The sequence below is a fragment of the Patella vulgata genome, chromosome 3 (genome assembly GCF_932274485.2).
Source record: "Patella vulgata chromosome 3, xgPatVulg1.2, whole genome shotgun sequence".
NCBI classification, from domain to species: Eukaryota; Metazoa; Mollusca; class Gastropoda; family Patellidae; genus Patella; species Patella vulgata.
The window spans coordinates 81,006,573-81,025,934 of record NC_065881.2 but is presented as its reverse complement, the minus strand read 5'-3'; the positions used below and the strand labels follow the sequence as shown (position 1 = coordinate 81,025,934).

Below are 19,362 nucleotides of genomic sequence, written 5' to 3'. Positions count from 1 at the left end.
TGCCCTTAGGCTATAAGGAAGACATATGCCAAGTTTAGAGTTGATCCATTCAGAATTGCGGCCTGTAAACGATAAACACAAAAATTAGGCGTGGTTCTGCCCTGGTGGTTGGGACATGCAGTTGTCGTCCTTTGGCTATAAGGAATATATTCCAAGTTCAAGGACGACCTATTAAGAATCGTGGCCTGTAGGCAACACACAGAGACACAGAGAAAAAATGGCCTTGGTTCTGCCCCTAGGGTTTGGGCAATCACCAAAAAAATAGGGGTCATCCTTAGGGTATAAGGAATAGGTATGTAACATTTCAAAAGGATCTGTTAAGAATTGCGACCTGTAGATGAAAGACAAGACACACAAGCATTGGGTGTGGATCTGTCCCAGGGGGTCTGACATGAACCAAAAATAATAGAGGTCAGCATTAGGGTATAAGGCAGGGCCGTAACTAGCTCAGAGCAACCAGGGGGGCGAGAAGTGTTCTCAGGGGTGCCGTAGAATTGACGGACAATGTATATCAATCACCCCCCCACCCCTGCGCCCCCTAGTTACGGGCCTGGTATAAGGAATAAGTATAAAAAAGTTTTCAAGTCGATCGATTAAGAATTGCGGGATGTCAGTGACACACAAAATGAAAGTAGGCGTGGCTCTGCCCCTAGGGCGGGGCTTTCACCACAAACAATAGGGATGTTCCGTAGGATAGAAGTAATAAGTATGCAATGTTTCAAGATGATACGTTAAGAAATGCAGTCTGTAGATGGCAAAATATAAATCCAAGAAATGGGCGTGGCTCTGCCACTGGGGGTCGGGCATGCACCAAAAACAAAAGGGATCAATATGAAATTTTTTCAAGACGATCGATTAAGAATTGTGACCTGTAGGCGACACACAGACACACAAAAAGATAATGGACATGGCTCCGTTCCTGGGTGTTGGGCATGCAACCCAAACGACAGGGATGTTCCTTAGGGTACAAAGAATAAGTATGCAAAGTTTCAAGATGATGTGTTAAGAAATGCGGCCGGCAAACGACAAACAAATACAAAAATGGGCGTGGCTCTGCCCCTGTAGGTCGGGCATGAACCAAAAACAATATGGATCATCCTTAGGGTATGAACAGAGTCTCAAAAATAAAAGTCCGAGTACGTTTGAAATTTAAGCGCCAAAATATAGAGGAATGGTGTGTTTACCTTGTCTCAAAAATTCAGCTCACAATATTTAGTCGTTTGGACGTGAACGTCATAAATGCTTATCCGGACACGTAACCCTTTTGAGGTTGGGTGACCTGATAATCGATTCCCACTCCTTTAGAGGTCTATACAATGAATGACCCATGTGCTGTACTGTCCATTTCCAGATGAAGACCGACAGGTTCAAGTTGTTTGAAAACGTATCACAAATATTGAGTTAGTTGCTCGGCCCTTTGGTAGAGGATTTTAAGGGATTTTAACACAAAATTAAGCAACATATTATCGGGATTGGCCCTTTAAGCCTAGTTTACAACCCGTTGTACGTGCTACTACGGGCAGTCTACAAGAGAAATTTTTTAGTAAACTCGTGCGTGAGACTTAAGCGTTACTTGGGTATGTAGAAGGTCGCAAACTGGCCTCCAGGGCCGAAACTGACTCAGAGCAACGAGGGGGGCGGGAAGTGTTCTCGGGGGTGCTGTAATATTGACGGACAATGTATATCTATTTTTTTATGGTCGAAAAAGTTTTCTCAGGGGGGAGAAACTTTTTGCAGGGAGGGGGGGGGGCTTTGCACCCTGCGCCCCCCCCCCCCAGTTACGGGTCTGCTGGCCTTAGAGACCCTTGGCCCTACACATACAAACACATGTTTGCAGAGCTCTTGGTGCGTGTGACACCCCACATTGCCAAGGGTACAAGAAACGGCCGTCCACTTCAGCCCGAACTGAAACTGGCTATATAGGTGTGTCGTGCTATTTACGAGGAATATAGTACGGACAATTTAGTATGCACGGAGACCATCGACATATGGCTCGAGGTGGCAGCAAAGTTTCCCACGACGTTGCCGGACAACACATCTGTGAGAAGCCCGACATGAGTGGTCCAGAGCACTACAATTACAAAGGATTTTTGTTTTGATAATACTCTTGGGCATTGTAGATGCCCATGTACAAGTTTCTGTGGACGAATGTTGATGCCAAAGGGTCTGCGTCAAACTGTGGGGTCTTCAACAGATCAAGCCTTTGTTCTGCATTGGAAAATGATAAGCTTGGTCTTCCTCCTCCAGAACCATTGTCCGGGGATGTCAGGGACATGCCCTACGTCTTGGTTGGAGATGAAGCCTTCCCATTGCGAACTTCGATGATGAAGCCCTGCAGCCTTCATGGGGTGACAAGAGTCCAGCGTATTTTCAACTCCCACATCCCGTGCAAGTCGTGTTGTTGAGAGTACAGTTGGCATTCTGGTCCTTCTTTTTGTGGCCCATGTTTTAAACCAGATCAAAATATTCAATTTGGGTTTGGGGGTGGGGGTGGGGGGGCGAATGGTTAGCACGCGCGCGCTGTATCATACGGGCTGTCGTTGAGTCAACTGGCGGGGTTTCGATTCCCCGGCTGTACGTGGGTTTTCTCCGGGTCCTCCTGTTTCCTCCCACTGCTGAAGACCCCTACGCGCAAGTGCATTATTGAAATAAAATTGAAACATGTGTTAGTCCCGAAATGACCTAGTTTGTGTCGAGTGGACGTTACCCCCCCCCTCTCTCTCTCTCTCTCTCTCTCTCTCTCTTTCTCTTTAAATTGCTTTGGTCGATATCCCGTGGCAAAATATTAATACGCTCTACTGGCTTGTGTTTCACGTTTGTCAGGAGTAGTGATATCTTTAAAGATGCATTGATATGTTTATAAATATAAATAAATATAAAGGACGATAATCAAGTCTTTATAGATCCATTAAAAATGCAATATGTAAGAGCTAAATCGGCCCATTGCAGATTTTTCTTTTGGCCTTAAATGTTATATTTATTGAGTCATTTTTTTCGCAGCACAAGTCCATAATCAACGCTCTAGGATATCGGAGGGTTGAGATATTTTACGGATTTAAACACGATCGCATTTAAAAATTCAATTAAAACGTGGATAATCAAGACTACATTGTTCTTCAAAGGGCCATAACTCCACTCAGAATGAAGCGTGGCCATTTTGCGATAATATTCGAACATATTTTCCATTTTCAATTTATTTATAATGTCATCGACACATCAACTGACTGTAGCCACTAGTATGTTGTCATTAGTGTCTGATATTATGAGGGGATGGGGGCGAAGGGTTTGCACGTCGTCCTCGCTGTATCATAAGGTTATCATTGATTCAACTGACATGGTTTCGATTCCCCGGCTATACGTGACAAGGAGTAGGGTCGCCTGTTCAACCTCGTGGGTTTTCTCCGTGTCCCCCGGTTTACTCCCACCCACTTCTAAAGCGAATTATTGAAATAAAGTTAAACCATCTGTTAGTTCCGAAATGACCTAGTTTGTGTCTAGTGGACTTGTTAAACCCCATCCGCCCCCTCTCTCTCTCTCTCTGCAAGATGTCTTCTGGAAATTTTCGCCAGTTATCCCCTTTGAGCCCAAGGAATTGAGAATACGAACTATTACGAAAAAGAGATGTCCCATGTCAAAAGAACCCTTGACGGTATAAGTTCGAAAAAGAGAAGACAGAAACGTCGCTGTCTGTCTAATGCCTTTCCATGTAAAGCATCCATTCCACTGTTGAGTTGGGGATATTGGAATGCAAATACCTATGCAGGTTGTGATATGATAAATAGTCATGGCCACTTGACATGCTTTGTGAGTATGTTCACAGATGAAGAACAACAGAACCACTGAGCTGCATGTGCGACACGCAATAGCACCATACACGTGGGAATGTCTCTTTGTCAAATTTGACATTTCAAGGAAGGGTTGATGAAAACTGCCGGTTGCTGGTTCATCCTATCCATGTTTTTCTATCGGTTCTTGCATAAGATTTACTGTTTAGCGGATCTTTGCTTTAGTGTGTTACGTTTAATTTGATCGGGAGACGTGTTCGTCGACGTCAACGTCAACCAACAACACGGCAAGAATTGGCCGTGGCACTGCAAGAGGAGTGGGTCAGATTGCCTCAAATCGTGATTGGACGGTTGATTAGGAGCATGCCACGACGAATTGCTGAATGTCTGAGGATTGCTGGAGCAATTACTCATTATTAAGACAAAAATAAAAAACGTCCATTATTCACTTTTGACAGTATCTCTTTGTGAGTGAAATGGGACCGTCAGATAAGCCGCCCATATGAACTGTTTATGTTCATGTGCAGGCAATTGGCCTGTTATTAACACACGCTGGTTACCTCTAATAAAAACAGCAATGCATTTCCGCAGTTTTGTAGTGTTTCTGAATACGCCCTACTTTTGTTTTGAAGAGTATATATTAAAACATGTGCATTGATAACATATCGCCTCGTTTGTCTTTTCATTGAAGTTGAAACCCTTAGGGAATAACTATTTAATGAAACTATTTATTCCATGCTCGTAGACTGTTTAGTGATTCGGTGTGAAAAAATGTCTGATGACCTATATGGCTATCTCGTTTGGAATCTCACCGAACATTAACCCTTTCTGCTTTCTGAGTTAATCATTTCGCCTACTATAATATACGATGCCATTACCTTGCATCTATCAGATGACAGGAATCGTACCGGACATTACCCCCACCCCCTGCTGTCTGAGTTAACATCTCGCTAGGCACTGTTGATAATACGTTGTGAACACCCCGCCTCTAAAGACTACATTGAAATTCATCAATCGTTTCCGAACAATTTAGCGCTGTGGTAAGTCCATTCCATAATCCATTTAGATTGCACGAAGGTGTATTCAGAAAATCCCGATAGATCGTAAAGGGACTATCCCGATTTTAACAGAGTGTCAAAAAGTCCGAGTATGTATGAAATTCAAGCTCCAAAATATAGAGGAATGATGTATTTACCTTGTCTCAAAATATCAGCCCAAAATATTGAGTCGTTTGGACATGAACAACAAAACTGCTTATCCGGACACGTAACCCTTTTAAAGGACAATATTGGTGCCAGTCATTATCACATATGTGATAGAACTGATTAAACACGTTCCAAATATTATTTTATCACAGAGGCAGAGATCATTGCTACGATAGATGAGTAATCAATGTTTCAACAATAGGAAGTGACGAACGCAAAAGGAAAACACGAGTTATCCCATTATATAACTGAATGAAGTGACGGGTGATAACAGATACATGGGCGAATTTCCGCTCACTAATAATTCCTTCGATGACCAAAAGTTGTTGTATGGGACTGTGAAAGTTTTATTCCCCAAGATATTATCGGGATTGTCCCTTTAATGAGTTAACTAATGCAGATACCACAAAGCCGTGGTAAACACTATATAATAAGACGACGTGCATTCTGTCCCGTCGCGAATGTCACTGCTTATTAACAAAGACAGACAACTTCCATTACAACTCCGACTGCTTATTAGCTTTTAATTATCTACTTGGCATCTTTGTTTTATCCTGACACACGTGGCGTTTTGCTAAGATATGCTCAAGTGGAAAATAAAATAAAATGTACGCAGAATCAACAAAATCCAGCATTTGTTACATGTAAGTGATCCTGACAAAATTACATTATTTCCGGTGATAATGAAAATGATATGAAATCAGAAATGGCATAAGGCATCACATAGATCCTTTACGAATGAAAGACAAATAGACATGGAAAACAATGTAGAATTTACAAGAATAATTACATAGTGTTCTGAACGACCTCTCGTAGGTTAACACCGTTCACGATAGATTATAGATAACAAACCTCATCTCTCAACCCTCCGTGTTTCGAGATAAGAGATGGCCCTATATAGTTCCGTGTAGCAAATCCCAACGCGAATCGCATCGGGCATCAGTAAGGAAAATTGACAATATTTTTCATCAAAACAACGATTGATTATTGTTATTTTTAATATTTCGGCCACATTCAACTACAATTAAGCATTAATTTATCCTACCCGAAACGGGTATAAATCATCGTATTTAAAATCGGGGCGTTAAGCCGTTACTATAAGAACGCCATTGCGCGTAGAGGTCTTTAGCAGTGGAAGGAAACTGGAGTACCCGGAGAAAACGCACGAGGTTGGACAGGCGACCCTACTCCTTGTCACGTACAAACCAGGAATCGAAACCACGCTACTTGACTCAATGACAGACCTACTGATTCAACGCACACGCGTTAACCATTCACCCCACCCCCGCATGCCTGTCTGTCGGAACAGTGTTGTTTATATCCCAATTCTTCCTCGTTCACTTATCCACCATTTGGGTTCTCGTGCATTACATGGGTGGGGGTGGCGGCCGAACTTTAAATAAATTGCCAAGAAGGAGAATACTTGACGAGAAAACCTACACCACTGACACCAACCGTACGATGTTTGACGAACTGGGATCTGTGCAAAACAGAAATAAGAATGTCAGAGTGAACTTTATAATCAACTTTTCGCGTTTTCCCTTTCCGTTAATATTAAAAAGATATAGATAAGCAAAAAGAGTTATATCTGCACATGGTCATGAGTTTTACGACAGGGAAAATGGTTTACAGTTTAAAGGAGCTAAATCGCTAATATTTGGGACCTAGAAATTGACACAAGTTAGCCACAACACATATAATAATGTAATATGAATGTATATAAACTGATAACATTCAGTCGTTTCCGTTTTTACCCTAATTTCAAATCAGTTACGTATGTTTGGCGAGAGAGAAAGAGAGATCGAGAGAGAGAGAGAGGGAGAGAGAGAGAGAGAGATGGGGTTTAACGTCCACTCGACACAAACTAGGTCATTTCGGGATTAACACATGGTCCAATTTTATTTCAATAATTCACTTGGGCGTAGGGGTCTAACCTTTTTAGCAGTGGGAGGAAACCCGATAACCCGGAGAAAACCCATGAGGTTAGACAGGCCCTTCCTGTCACGTACAACCGGGGATTCAAAACCACGCCAGTTGACTCAATGGTAGACCTTATGATACAGCGCGCACGTGCTTAACATTTGGCCATCCAACCCCCAAATATGTTTGGCGACATACGCCAGAAGTCTCAATCGAATGGCAATCTCTAGCGTCTTGTTATTCCAGTCTACATCGATAGTATTTTTTGTGCATATGGCGTCATCGTTTGACATGACATGTGGAAATGTCTAGCCTCGTTCTTCGAGTCACTTATTACAACTGGTGATGATACGTATTATGGTACACGATCCACGTACCAATGGTAAAATGTTTATTTTGTCTTAAATATTGGATATCAGACGCCCATCTTTTCCCGTTAAGATCACAGCATCAATGTTGATTTAAATTGACAAATAATTCGTGTTTTCAATGTCAAAGATTTTGGATGATACTGAGTTAGAGGCTTAGCTACTTTAACATTGATTAAAAAACCAAAATCAAAATAATGATGCAGAACGGAGGGTCTGGCAAGGACAGTGCCTAGTCGTTCGGTGGGACCAAAATCCTTGGCACTTGGAATTCGAAATAATACTGCACCGCAGCGCCGCAGTCCAGGCACAATCACATTGCACCCTGTGAAACTGGGTTTACTGCTTCGTCAACACAATATTGATTACTGTGCTTACCTGTGCAATAAATATCAATTCATTCATTTGTCAAATTATACACTCAATAAAAACTAATATTGATGATATATTTATTCAAGTAGATACAATAAACACAGTTGAGCAAAATGACAGTCAAATGGGCGACAGCTTATATCTTAGTAATAACCAATGAAAAGCAGATAGACAACTATTCAATCAATAAAAATACATTGATATGTTTATAGATATAAATATAAATAAAGAAAAACCCGTCAAATCTTTAAAGATATCTTGATATGTTTATAAATATAAATAAATATAAAAGACAACCATCACCTCCACTCGGCAAACCTCGACAGGCTCCAGTTCCCTACATCCATCCCAAACTTAGGCTGCCTGTCTACAGCTGGCTCCGCCTGAGAACAGGCCCTAAGCTAATTACACGACATTTTAATTCCTACATCGACGATTTTAGTCGAAAACACTGAGTATGCTTTTAGTAATTTTTAGAAGTATTTATTTCTCTTCTATTGTCATATTGAATGAAATTAAATATGTTTATTTAGCCGCTGTGTGTATGAAAGATGTCAAACTAATCAAAGCCGAATCACAAAATAGTCCTCTAATTATTCAATATGGCAGCGCCCATAAAAGGTAATTTCACAGAGGCGGTTTTGTTTGCGAAGACAAATTTAGGAGAATCTAACCTTGTTTTGAAAGATAAACAGATTGAAACTCTACAGACAGTTTACAATGGCAAAGAATTTATTGCAATATATCGCTTTTACCGGATTGGCAGAAGTTGCCATTTTGCTAAAGACACGTGTTTACATAAAACACGTGCGTTCTTGGGTTATTATTACTCTGTTGTGTACACAAAGCTGTTGTCCCGTCGATAAGCCCCGCCCCAAAATGATCACGTGAGCGTTTTAAATGGCGGCTAATTGGGGCAGTGATCATAATGACGTATGACGTAGATGGATCGCTGTGTGCAGTTTGCCCTACATCTAGCCTCGGCTGTATGACGAAGTCCGCCATTGGAACTATACTTTCAAGTTCCCGGATTACCAACGGCGTCGCACATGACGACGCTTTTGAAGAAAATTTTATCATACAAAGCTTTCAAAGTCTGAAGTTGTTGTATTTTTAAAGTTTATTCGATTGTCTTTAGACAATGACAACTTTGCAATGAAATTTTTACACACTGTTCGAACGAAGCAATTTTACTAACGTTACTAACGTCGGTACGATAAAAAAAACATAGTCTCGATTATCCCTTTTTAGATTTAATCATCAATGGGCATTTGATTCTAATCCAGTAAATATCGTAGGCTAGCGATGATATGGTCTGGATAAGTTAATTAATGTCTAATTAGTAATTTAGATAACATTTCAGGCCTAAAGAAAGACCTGCAATAGGCAGATTTAGCTCTTGCATAATGTATGTTTAATAATTTGTATAACATTTTAGACCAAAGAAAAATATGCAATAGGTAGATTTAGCTCTTACATGATGCATTTTTAATTGGTCTATAACGAGGTAATGGCACTCGGTAAACCTGGGCAGATTCCGGTACTCTACATCTGGCCTCGGCTGTATGACGGTGGGTGATATGTACCTACACCTATACAACTGCGATGCAGTAACCAGTTTACTTAGTAGGAACACTTGCCGCTTTAAGAAAGATATCTTTATAAATCCATTAGCACCTGACATACAATCCATTAACACCAGACGTACAACTACCAACACCAGACTTACAACCCGCGTATCCTTATAAATCCATTAACACCAGACTTAAAACCATCATATCTTTATAAATCCATTAACACCAGACTTACGACCACTGACACCAGACTTACAACAACCAACACCAGACTTACAACCACCGATATCCTTATAAATCCATTAACACCAGACTTACAACCACCATGTCCTTATAAATCCATAAACATCAGACTTACAACCGTCAACACTAGACTTACAAAATATCAAATTCGTTTCAGCTACATATTTTTCGTTGCAAGAGCAAGCTATTTCATATATACATCCTTTGGATTGGGCGGGGGGTTGGGGTGGGTTTTTAGCAGGAAGTTTGAGGGGGGGGGGGCGGTACGTGTGGTTTTCCATTAGCTTTTAATATATTCTGAATCATAATGGCGAAGCCACTGGTTAAAGTGGTAAAGGTATATTTCTTAATAAGATGCGAATAATTAGATTAAAATACAGATCATAATTTCATTTTTTTTTTTTTTAAATTGCGAGTTGGTAAACTTATTCTTAAAATGAATTTTGTAAATGAATTTTGAACTATATAAAACACACATCTTTAATGGGGATTGAATTTTTAGCTGTTTCGGACCGCGCTAGACGAATGTTTGCTATTTGAAATTTACACATCAAAGAAATTGAAGCTCCGTATATAATGCCATTTCTGAGATATCACTTACGATCGTGAAATAGGAACATATAGGAATATAAAAGAAATATATGTTTTCTTTGGTTTTTATCGATTTTATCAAATTAAAGGGACTTTCCCGATTTGAGCATAGTCTCAAAAAAGGATGAGTACGTATGAAATTTAAGCGCCAAAATATAGAGGAATGGTGTATTTACATTGTCTCAAAATTTCAGCTCAAAATATTGAGTCGTTTGGACGTGAACGTCAAAACTGCTTATCCGGACACGTAACCCTTTTAAGATTTCGAGTCAGTTTTTCCGTTGGGTGACCTGATAATTGATTTTCGTTCCTTGGAGGTCTATAAAATGAATGACCCATGTGCTGTACTTCAGAACGAAATGTAAATTTAACCTACACATTCTTTGTTTTATAAAATAAAGGTCTGGTTTTATCCAGACACCGCATAATACAGCTTGGGACACCGGTCTCCATTTCCAGATGAAGACTGGCGAGTTTAAGTTGTTTGAAAACGTATCACATATATTGAGTTAGTTGCTCGACCCTAGAGGATTTTAAGGGATTTTAACGCAATATTAAGCAGTTTTATTCTTCAAAATATTATCGGGATTGACCCTTTAAATTTCTTGCTGTGCAATAGCTGAGATGAGCGTGGATTGTAAGTGACGCGAATACCTCTTGGGAGAATGTGGTAGACACAATAGTAATTGCCATTTAATCACCTAGAATGGTCTAATATTTTTCTGATCGACGATGTGTGGATTTAGAAATAGCTTCCCGCTTTAAGGATGTATTGTATAAGATTTAGATAAAGAGTCGCTATAATAGTTCAAAAAAAAAAAAAAATTGTCATTACTACCATTGTTACGATAATAAAAAAGCCTCGATTAACCACATTAAATTAAGTTATTAACTGGCAATCGTATTTAAATCTGTTGAAAATCAAAACTATCCGATGATCTAAAGAGTTGATTATGGGCATCGCATGTAAATAAATGTCTTATTAATGATTTATATAACAGTTGAGGCCAAAATAAAGATCTGCAATAGACAGATTTAGCTAATTCATAATGTATCTTTAAGAGACAAATATATCCGGAACAAGCCCCCAAATACTCTCTCCTATTACATTTTTAGCGAAAACCTGTTCTATCCCCCTACCGAAATCGCCAATACTGTCTGCACTTTTATGTACCCCACTTTACAATTGAAACCATACCTGTATGCAAATGAAACCCTACCTGCATGCAAATGAAACCCTACATGCAAGCAAATGAAACTATACCTGTATACAAATGAAACCATACTCACATGACAATAAAACCATACTTATATGTAAATAAAACCATACTTATATGTAAATAAAACCATACTTGTGTGTGCAAATGAAACCATACATGTATGTAAATAAAACCATACTTATATGTAAATGAAACCATACTTTTGTGCAAATGAAACCATACATGTATGCAAATGAAACTATGTCTGTATGTAAATGAAACCATACTTATATGTAAATGAAACTATACCTATGTGCAAATGAAATTCTACATGCATGTAAATGAAGCCATACCTGTATGTTAGTGAAACCATACCTGTATGCAAATGAAACCATACATGTATGCAAATGATACCATACTCGTATGCAAATGATACCATACTCGTATGCAAATGAAACCATACATATGTGCAAATAAAACCATGCCTATATGTAAATGAAACCATACTTGTGTGTGCAAATGAAAAACATACATGTATGTAAATAAAACCATACTTATATGTAAATGAAACCATACTTTTGTGCAAATGAAACCATACATGTATGCAAATGAAACTATGCCTGTATGTAAATGAAACCATACTTATATGTAAATGAAACCATACCTATGTGCAAATGAAGCCATACCTGTATGTAAATGAAGCCATACCTGTATGTAAGTGAAACCATACCTGTATGCAAATGAAACCATACATGTATGCAAATGATACCATACTCGTATGCAAATGATACCATACTCGTATGAAACCATACCTATATGAAAATGAAACCATACTTGTATGGAAATAAAACCATACATGTATGCAAATAAAACCATGCCTATATGTAAATGAAACCATACTTGTATGGAAATAAAACCATACATGTATGCAAATAAAACCATACCTATATGTAAATAAAACCATACCTGTATGCAAATGAAACCATACATGTATGCAAATGATACCATACTCGTATGCAAATGATACCATACTCGTATACAAATGAAACCCTACCTGTATGCAAATGAAACCATACTTATATGCAAATCAAACCACACTTGTATGCAAATCAAACCGTACTTGTATGCAAATGAAATCATACCTGTATGCAAATAAAATGGTGTTAATGGTGTCATAGAATTCCAACGTCAATCGGTCTTTTAGGTACGCACCAACATGCACTCGGGACCTCGGTTGTTTTTCGTACCACCCGAAAGACTAGAGATTGTTCCTTGCTACAACACCAGCCCTACACCACTGACAAGGAAAACCCACGTTGAAAATCCAGGGAAACTGTCTAGGTCAATACCGAGATAAAACCCGCGACACTTTGGTTAGTGAGCCCGAGTCCTACTGAGACACTGCGACACCCAATAGCCCATAGCTCGTCATTCGATATTCGCCAATATCAAAAAACGAAAATCGAAAATCGAGCTAACTTAACACTGCCTATTTTTTTTTTATAATGGATCAAATTTTGAAGCTTTGATTGTTTTTTCTGACAAATCTGATATACAAAGGTGAAATAAATTATGTTTATATGTATAATATGACATGTGCAGATTACGTAGGCGCTCGATTTGATGTATGTGAGTAGGAGTGGATTTTTTCAAATCGGACGAGTTTTTATATTTTAAAGTATGTATGATGATGTATCTATCGTAAGAAAAACAGCCTATGGCTTGATTTATATCAGTGGTTTTAATTGGACGTGATTTTATCTCTTTTTGTACATATTTCTATCTCAGACATAAAAGAACTTTATATGCACTTTACGTATAGGAGGTCATATACGATATATGTCCGAAGATCCACGTGGGTGAAAGCGCTAGCTAAGATGGAATTATTTTTTTTGTTGTTTTATTTTTTTTCTCAACTTCATACCGCTAAAAATTAATTCACATGACAAATCTATAATCAATTCTCTAAAATATTGGAGGGTCGTGATTTCTAACGGATTGAAAACGTCTAAAACTTCATACCACTAAAAATTAATTCCATATAAAAAAAGAATAACAAAACATAATAGTGTATTACAGGTCCATTATGCAAGAGCTAAATCTGCCTATTGCAGGTCTTTATTTGGCCTTAATAATTATATAAATTAGACATTTATTCGCATGACAAGCCTATAATCAATTATCTTAACTATTGAATGGTCGTGATTTCTAACGGATTGAAAAATTCTAAAACTTCATACCGCTAAAAATTAATTCCATATAAAAAAGAATAACAAAACATATTACTCTATAAAAAATGCATTATGTAAGACCTAAAGCTGCCTGTTGCAGGTCTTTATTAGGCCTTAATAATTATATAAATTATTAATTAGACATTTATTCGCATGACAAGCCTATAATCAATTATCTAAACTATCGAATGGTCGTGATTTCTTAACGGATTGAAACACGATCGACATTTAATGGGGCATTATGGGAGATTAGATAAAGAGTTGACAGTTCTCGCTATCAATAGTTAAAAAACAGACAATGTAGAATATTGCTGAAAATTTCAGTCAAATTGCTCCACTCTGAATCGAGATATTAGCTTTTGATTTTTAGACTAGGTTTAATCCCCATTACTAAAGTCGGTACGATAAAAACCAAAGTCTCGATTATCCATTTTTACGTTTAATCACCCTTGAGAAAATGTATTCCAGTCCGCTAAATATCACAGGCTAGCGATGGCATGGAGAGTTGATTATGGTCTAGATAAGTTAATTAATGTCTAATTAATAATTTAGATAGCATTTTAGGCCTAAAGAAAGACATGTAATACGTAGATTTAGATCTTGCATAATGTATGTTTAATAATTTAATTTATAAATGGATAACCGAGACTTTGTTATCGTAACAATGGTAGCAATTAAAATCGAGTCTACGCTATTCTCATCAATACTTCAGCCATAACTTTGCTCAGATTAAAGTAATTTGACAGAAATTTTCATTACATGCCTGACAGCTCTTTATCGACATCTTACATAATGAACGACGTCCCATGTACACATTGGCGTGCACGTAAAAGAACTTCATTAGCTCAGTCTGTTTTATGTGAGTTGACGTTCGCAGCATGTATTTCCGAATACCCACTTAAAACACCGAAGCTGATTGGTTAATCGAATGACTTATAGAGTCAAAAACAGCTCTTATGACTCGTGACGCTGCCTACCACTACAATGGGTCACATCCTCCCACATCTTCATGTGGAGGCCATCGAAAGTATTAAAACGAAACGCAATATAGATCTGGGGCCTGTTTCACGAAATTTTAACTAAGATAAAATTCAAATTTTTGTAATTTGATTCGATAATATTAGATTGATTTTAGTGCCTAGCCAATCAAAATTGAAGTATCTACTAAAATTTGGATTTTATCTTTAGTTAAAATTTCGTGAAACAGGGCCCTGTATTTAAATCAGATTAGGCCTACGTTTTAAAGGGATTTGATACAACCGACCGTCTTGTGTCATTTTTCTTTTGTATATTTCACAGTCCTATCAAACATATTTTATGTTCGTTGTACTTTATATTCTAGAATTAAATCTTCTGGAACAACTGGTACCACTTCACAGTTGACAAATGGAGGGGTAGCAATCTTTTTGTTGTACTTTTTAAAAATATCATTCTAGTAATACTAAATTCTTGTATAAGGCTAGAAAGTCATTCCGTTGATTCCTGTGTTCTAAATTTTGACTTCTTGTTCGGGTTTTGTGATGATTATTTTGATTGACTAAAAAACGTCCTGATTGGATTAAATCTGGTTGTTTTGATAATCGTCGTAGCGGCAGATGATTGGCTGAATGATCTTGTTCATCGAATTTCTTCATTCTTCGCTGTCTATGGCAACATATCCAAATTAGAGCTCGGCGAAATTTTCTCGAAACGAAATTATAAACAAAAGGATTAATGGCGTGATTTGCATAGAGTAATATTCGAGTTAGGTACAAGACTGTCAGATAAGCCTCAAACCCGAAATTTCGCAAATTTTCCTTCTTTTCGAATAGCGCCCATAAGACAATGGCTCTGTATGGTGTGTGACAGACAAAGAAGACAAGCACAACCGTTACAATGATTTGAATCATCTGTCGTTTCAGCTTGATAATTTCTATCGGGGAGGTTTCGAATTTTACCCGTTCCTTCTCATAAAGTATGACCAGTTTACGACAAACTCTTGCGTACAGAATTATGATGGCAATCAAGGGCAGAAAGAAGAAGACACTGGTGATAAACACGATATAAAATTTATGCCACGTTAAATAGATTGGAGTATTACACACCATAACCGGGGTCCCATCCAATAATCGTTTCGCTTCGTATTGAGTTATGACCATAAAAGGTATGGACGACAAGATGGCGGGTGTCCAGATGGCTGCAGACGTGATGATAAGGCGCCATGTTTTGCTGTGTTGGTTAGTATTGTGAGCTAATCTGTATCTCTCTATACTTATAGCTAATATAGTCATCGCTGATGCATTTCCTACAACATTCTCAACGTACGGGATCAATTTACCTGAAATATATATAAAATATATAAAATCAATAAAGGGAGATAACGTTCTCTGATTTAGATTAAAATAAAGTATAATTAATTGGTTTGAGAGAGAGAGAGGTAGATATAGGTTTAACGTCCACTCGACATAAACTAGGTCATTTCGGGACTAACATAAGGTTCAATTTTATTTCAATAATTCGCTTGCGCGTAGGGGTCTTTTAGCAGTGGGAGGAAACCGGAGGACTCGGAGAAAACCCGCGAGGTTGTATAGGCGACTTAACTTCTTGTCACTGGTTTGATCGGATATGTTATTTCAGTTAGTAATGACGACCACTATTTATAATTTACAGCACTTTAAAGATCCCCTTGACGCTTGAAAATCGAAATAGTGCTGTAGTGCCTCTTTCAGTTCAAAATTTCCTCCACAGGTTCATAGGGATTTTCCGATGTGGTTTCCCCTTGTCAGCGGTGCAGGGCAGAGGGCCTGACATGGAAAGATGTCTATTCATTCGGGTGGGATGAAAAACCGAGGTCTCGTGTATACATTGGCGTGCACGTAAAATATCTCTTGGCAGTTGGAATTCGATATAAGAGTAGGCCACACTGCATGTCGTATGCCCGTCGTCATTAGCCCAGTCGGGACAGAACAGTAGGACGTTAAACCCCATTTCATTTCATTTCATTTCCCCCATGAGATATAAGATATTAAACTTCAGTTTTTTTCACATTGCCAGACTGTACGTCATATTTGGATGATCTGTAATACTGTTTGAATGGCATTTAGTAATTGAACACATTAAAAAAAAAACACAACAGTTCCATGGATAACAATTACTGTATGCCTATAAAAGCTACGTTTTAATCTGTAATACTAGAGGGCCTATATAGTATTTAAGTTCTCTTAAAAGATGCTCTGGTTACTGTATTGAAGTCGTTAGCTGGTACCAGTGACAACGAGACCTAGGCTAACAAGGATATGTCTGGGAGATTAAAATCGGGCAATGACATCATCGTCTGGAAATCCAAATATGGCAATCCCATTCGTTAGAAACGTGGACACCCGTCCTCCTGGGTGTCCACATAAATACACTGTGTTGAAATTCAGCGTAGCTTCTGTGCAGCTGACCAATCAGCTAAAGGAAGTACCTGGTCCAGTTTCCCGGGAGTGAATACATGACGGACGGATGCATGTATCCTCTTTATAAAGAACGTGCGGGGTTTAAGTTTCTTTGGTCATCATCTCGTATTCTCAGAAGGACGTCCCCACAGGCTCCTCGGCTGAGAGGTTAGGAAACACCGCCGCAAAACACAAGCTAGGGAATAGGGAACTTGTATTTAGCTTTTTTTAAATGTCATGGCTGTGTGTGTGGTTTCCTCTATGTAACCTTTGTATTATGGATGTTGTATTCGATATATAAACGATATATAACCAACAAAGTGTTCCAGAGTTAATGTTTTAGCGGCTGCGATAAAGATATATTATACACAATGTTTAAAGTGGAGTCCTAGAGTAAAGAATTACAAAAATAACCATAGACAATACTAGACGATCACAAGGTTGTTATAATATGTAGCAGTGAAGAGAGTATGCGTCACACGTTGGATCTGGGGAGTTTTTGTTAGAATGCCTTTTCACATCCAACCAGCGACGCATAGCATAGCATGGCATATCGCTACAGATCTAACTACAAAGTTTGTGCTCTTTTGAAATAAAATGAAATGAAATGGGGTTTAACGTCCTACTGTTTTGCTCCGAACTGGGTTAATGAAGACGGGCATACACCATACAGTGTGCTATGAGGGAAATTTTGCCCAGACAGCGGCACTACGGCCTAATCTTATATCGAATTCCAACTGTCAAAGGATCTTTTACATGCACGCCAATGTGTACACGGGACCTCGGTTTTTGGTCTCATCCGAATGACTAGACAGCTGTCCTTGTCAGGCTCTTCGTCCCGTATCACTGACAAGGCGGAACCACGCCCGAAAATCTGGGTGAACTTTCTGGGCCAAAGCGGGGATCGAACACCGACCTCCAGGCTAGCGAGCCAGTGTCTTACCCACTTCCAATTACAAAATTACCCAGGCGAAATATTCTCGCCTATAATTGAAGACTTAAAAGGCAGCGATATAAAAGAATCCATGTAATTTTCTCGCTATTTTCAAAATAGTCCTGCAGTGATATATCTAGTAGACACAGACCATGTTTCTTTTGACAATATAATTTCAGTCTTTCGGTTTCAAAAGACGCATAAAGATTATTTGCGTTTGATAAAATTCTGTTTTGCCCTTGAGGCAACATTTGTGATGCAAATTATCTAAATATATTACCGTCTATTAAAGATACATAAGTTAAGTGTTTTATAAAGAGTTGGCCATTCTTGCCATAATAATTCAAAAATAGATGATAAAAAAAAAAAAATTAAAAAAAAATTGAAAATTTCAGTCAAATTACTTTGTTCTGAACGGAATTGTCACCGCTGGAAGTTTGGACTAAAAATAGGCATCAATTGTGTCTGCACCGTCTATGAGAATTGGCGATCGTTTGATTGGGTATACAGAGTTGATTTTTAGCTTTTCGTGTAAATAAAGGTCTAATTATCTAAATAAAGACTTGCAATAAGCAGATTTAGCTCTTGCATAATGTATGTTTAAAAGAGGAGTCGTACCGGCTAGAATATACCCGTACTAAGTTTTCCAACCGCTTGCTGTTTGTTACCAGTGAATGAAATGGGGGTTTTAACGTCCTACTTTCCAGCACCAAGCTGGCAAAATGTGACGTCACATCATATGGCGTCGATAAAACACGCGTGTTGTTTACATGGGGCGTAGTAATACAAATTGGCACCTTTTACACATTTTACGCTCCCGTGTAGGACTACCATTTTATGTACTCATTCACAAGAGATAGAAAATACTTTGTGTCCAGATATACTTCAAATACCTTTGTTTTTCTTCTTAATAATTTAAAAAAATTGTGTTAAAATTTAATTTGCAGAAGAGAAAAAGTCAACATTGAGAGTTAATTAACTCGCCCCAATGTCATCAGCTTGCCCTCATTAAAGCGGTGGTTTGGATTCCATGATTGTACGTGACAAGGAGTAGGGTCTCTTGGCCAACATCGTTGGTTCTCTCTGGGTCCTCCGGTTTCCTCCCACTGCTAAGATACCTACGCACAAGGGAATTATTGAAATAAAATTGAACCATATGTTAGTCCCGAAATGACATAGTTTGTGTCGACTGTGCGTTACTCCCCCCCCCCCTCTCTCTCTCTCTCTCTCTCTCTCACACATTAAAGCGAAAGTGGAACTCGGATTATAATTATCTCCATGTTGACTTGATTGTTGAAGGCATTAAATCTCTTGAGAGGCTTATTTTCGGTTTATGAACAGGCTGAAGATCAATTAAGAGGATTAAAAACTATCATCTTTTAAATGTTATATAAATGTCGTTTTTCTGGCGAATCGACGAATCTTAAGTATTGAGAATTATGCGTTTGAAATTTGCGTTCTGTTTTTATCTCTGTAGCCATCAAATATTAACATTTATTTATGATTTAATATTTCATACATATA

At 38.4% G+C, this 19,362-nt stretch overlaps 1 protein-coding gene across 1 annotated transcript in view; it reads right to left on the bottom strand.

Moving 5' to 3' along the window:
• LOC126815091 (G-protein coupled receptor 183-A-like) overlaps nt 1-19,362 on the bottom strand; it is a 59,056-nt gene that overhangs the window by 4,480 nt on the left and 35,214 nt on the right. Inside the window, exons 2-3 of the mRNA XM_056099329.1 lie at nt 15,698-15,805; nt 15,192-15,532 (exon numbers count right to left, since the gene is read on the bottom strand). Of these exons, the coding sequence (XP_055955304.1) occupies nt 15,192-15,532; nt 15,698-15,805 (449 nt within the window). The remainder of the gene's footprint in view (nt 1-15,191; nt 15,533-15,697; nt 15,806-19,362) is intronic.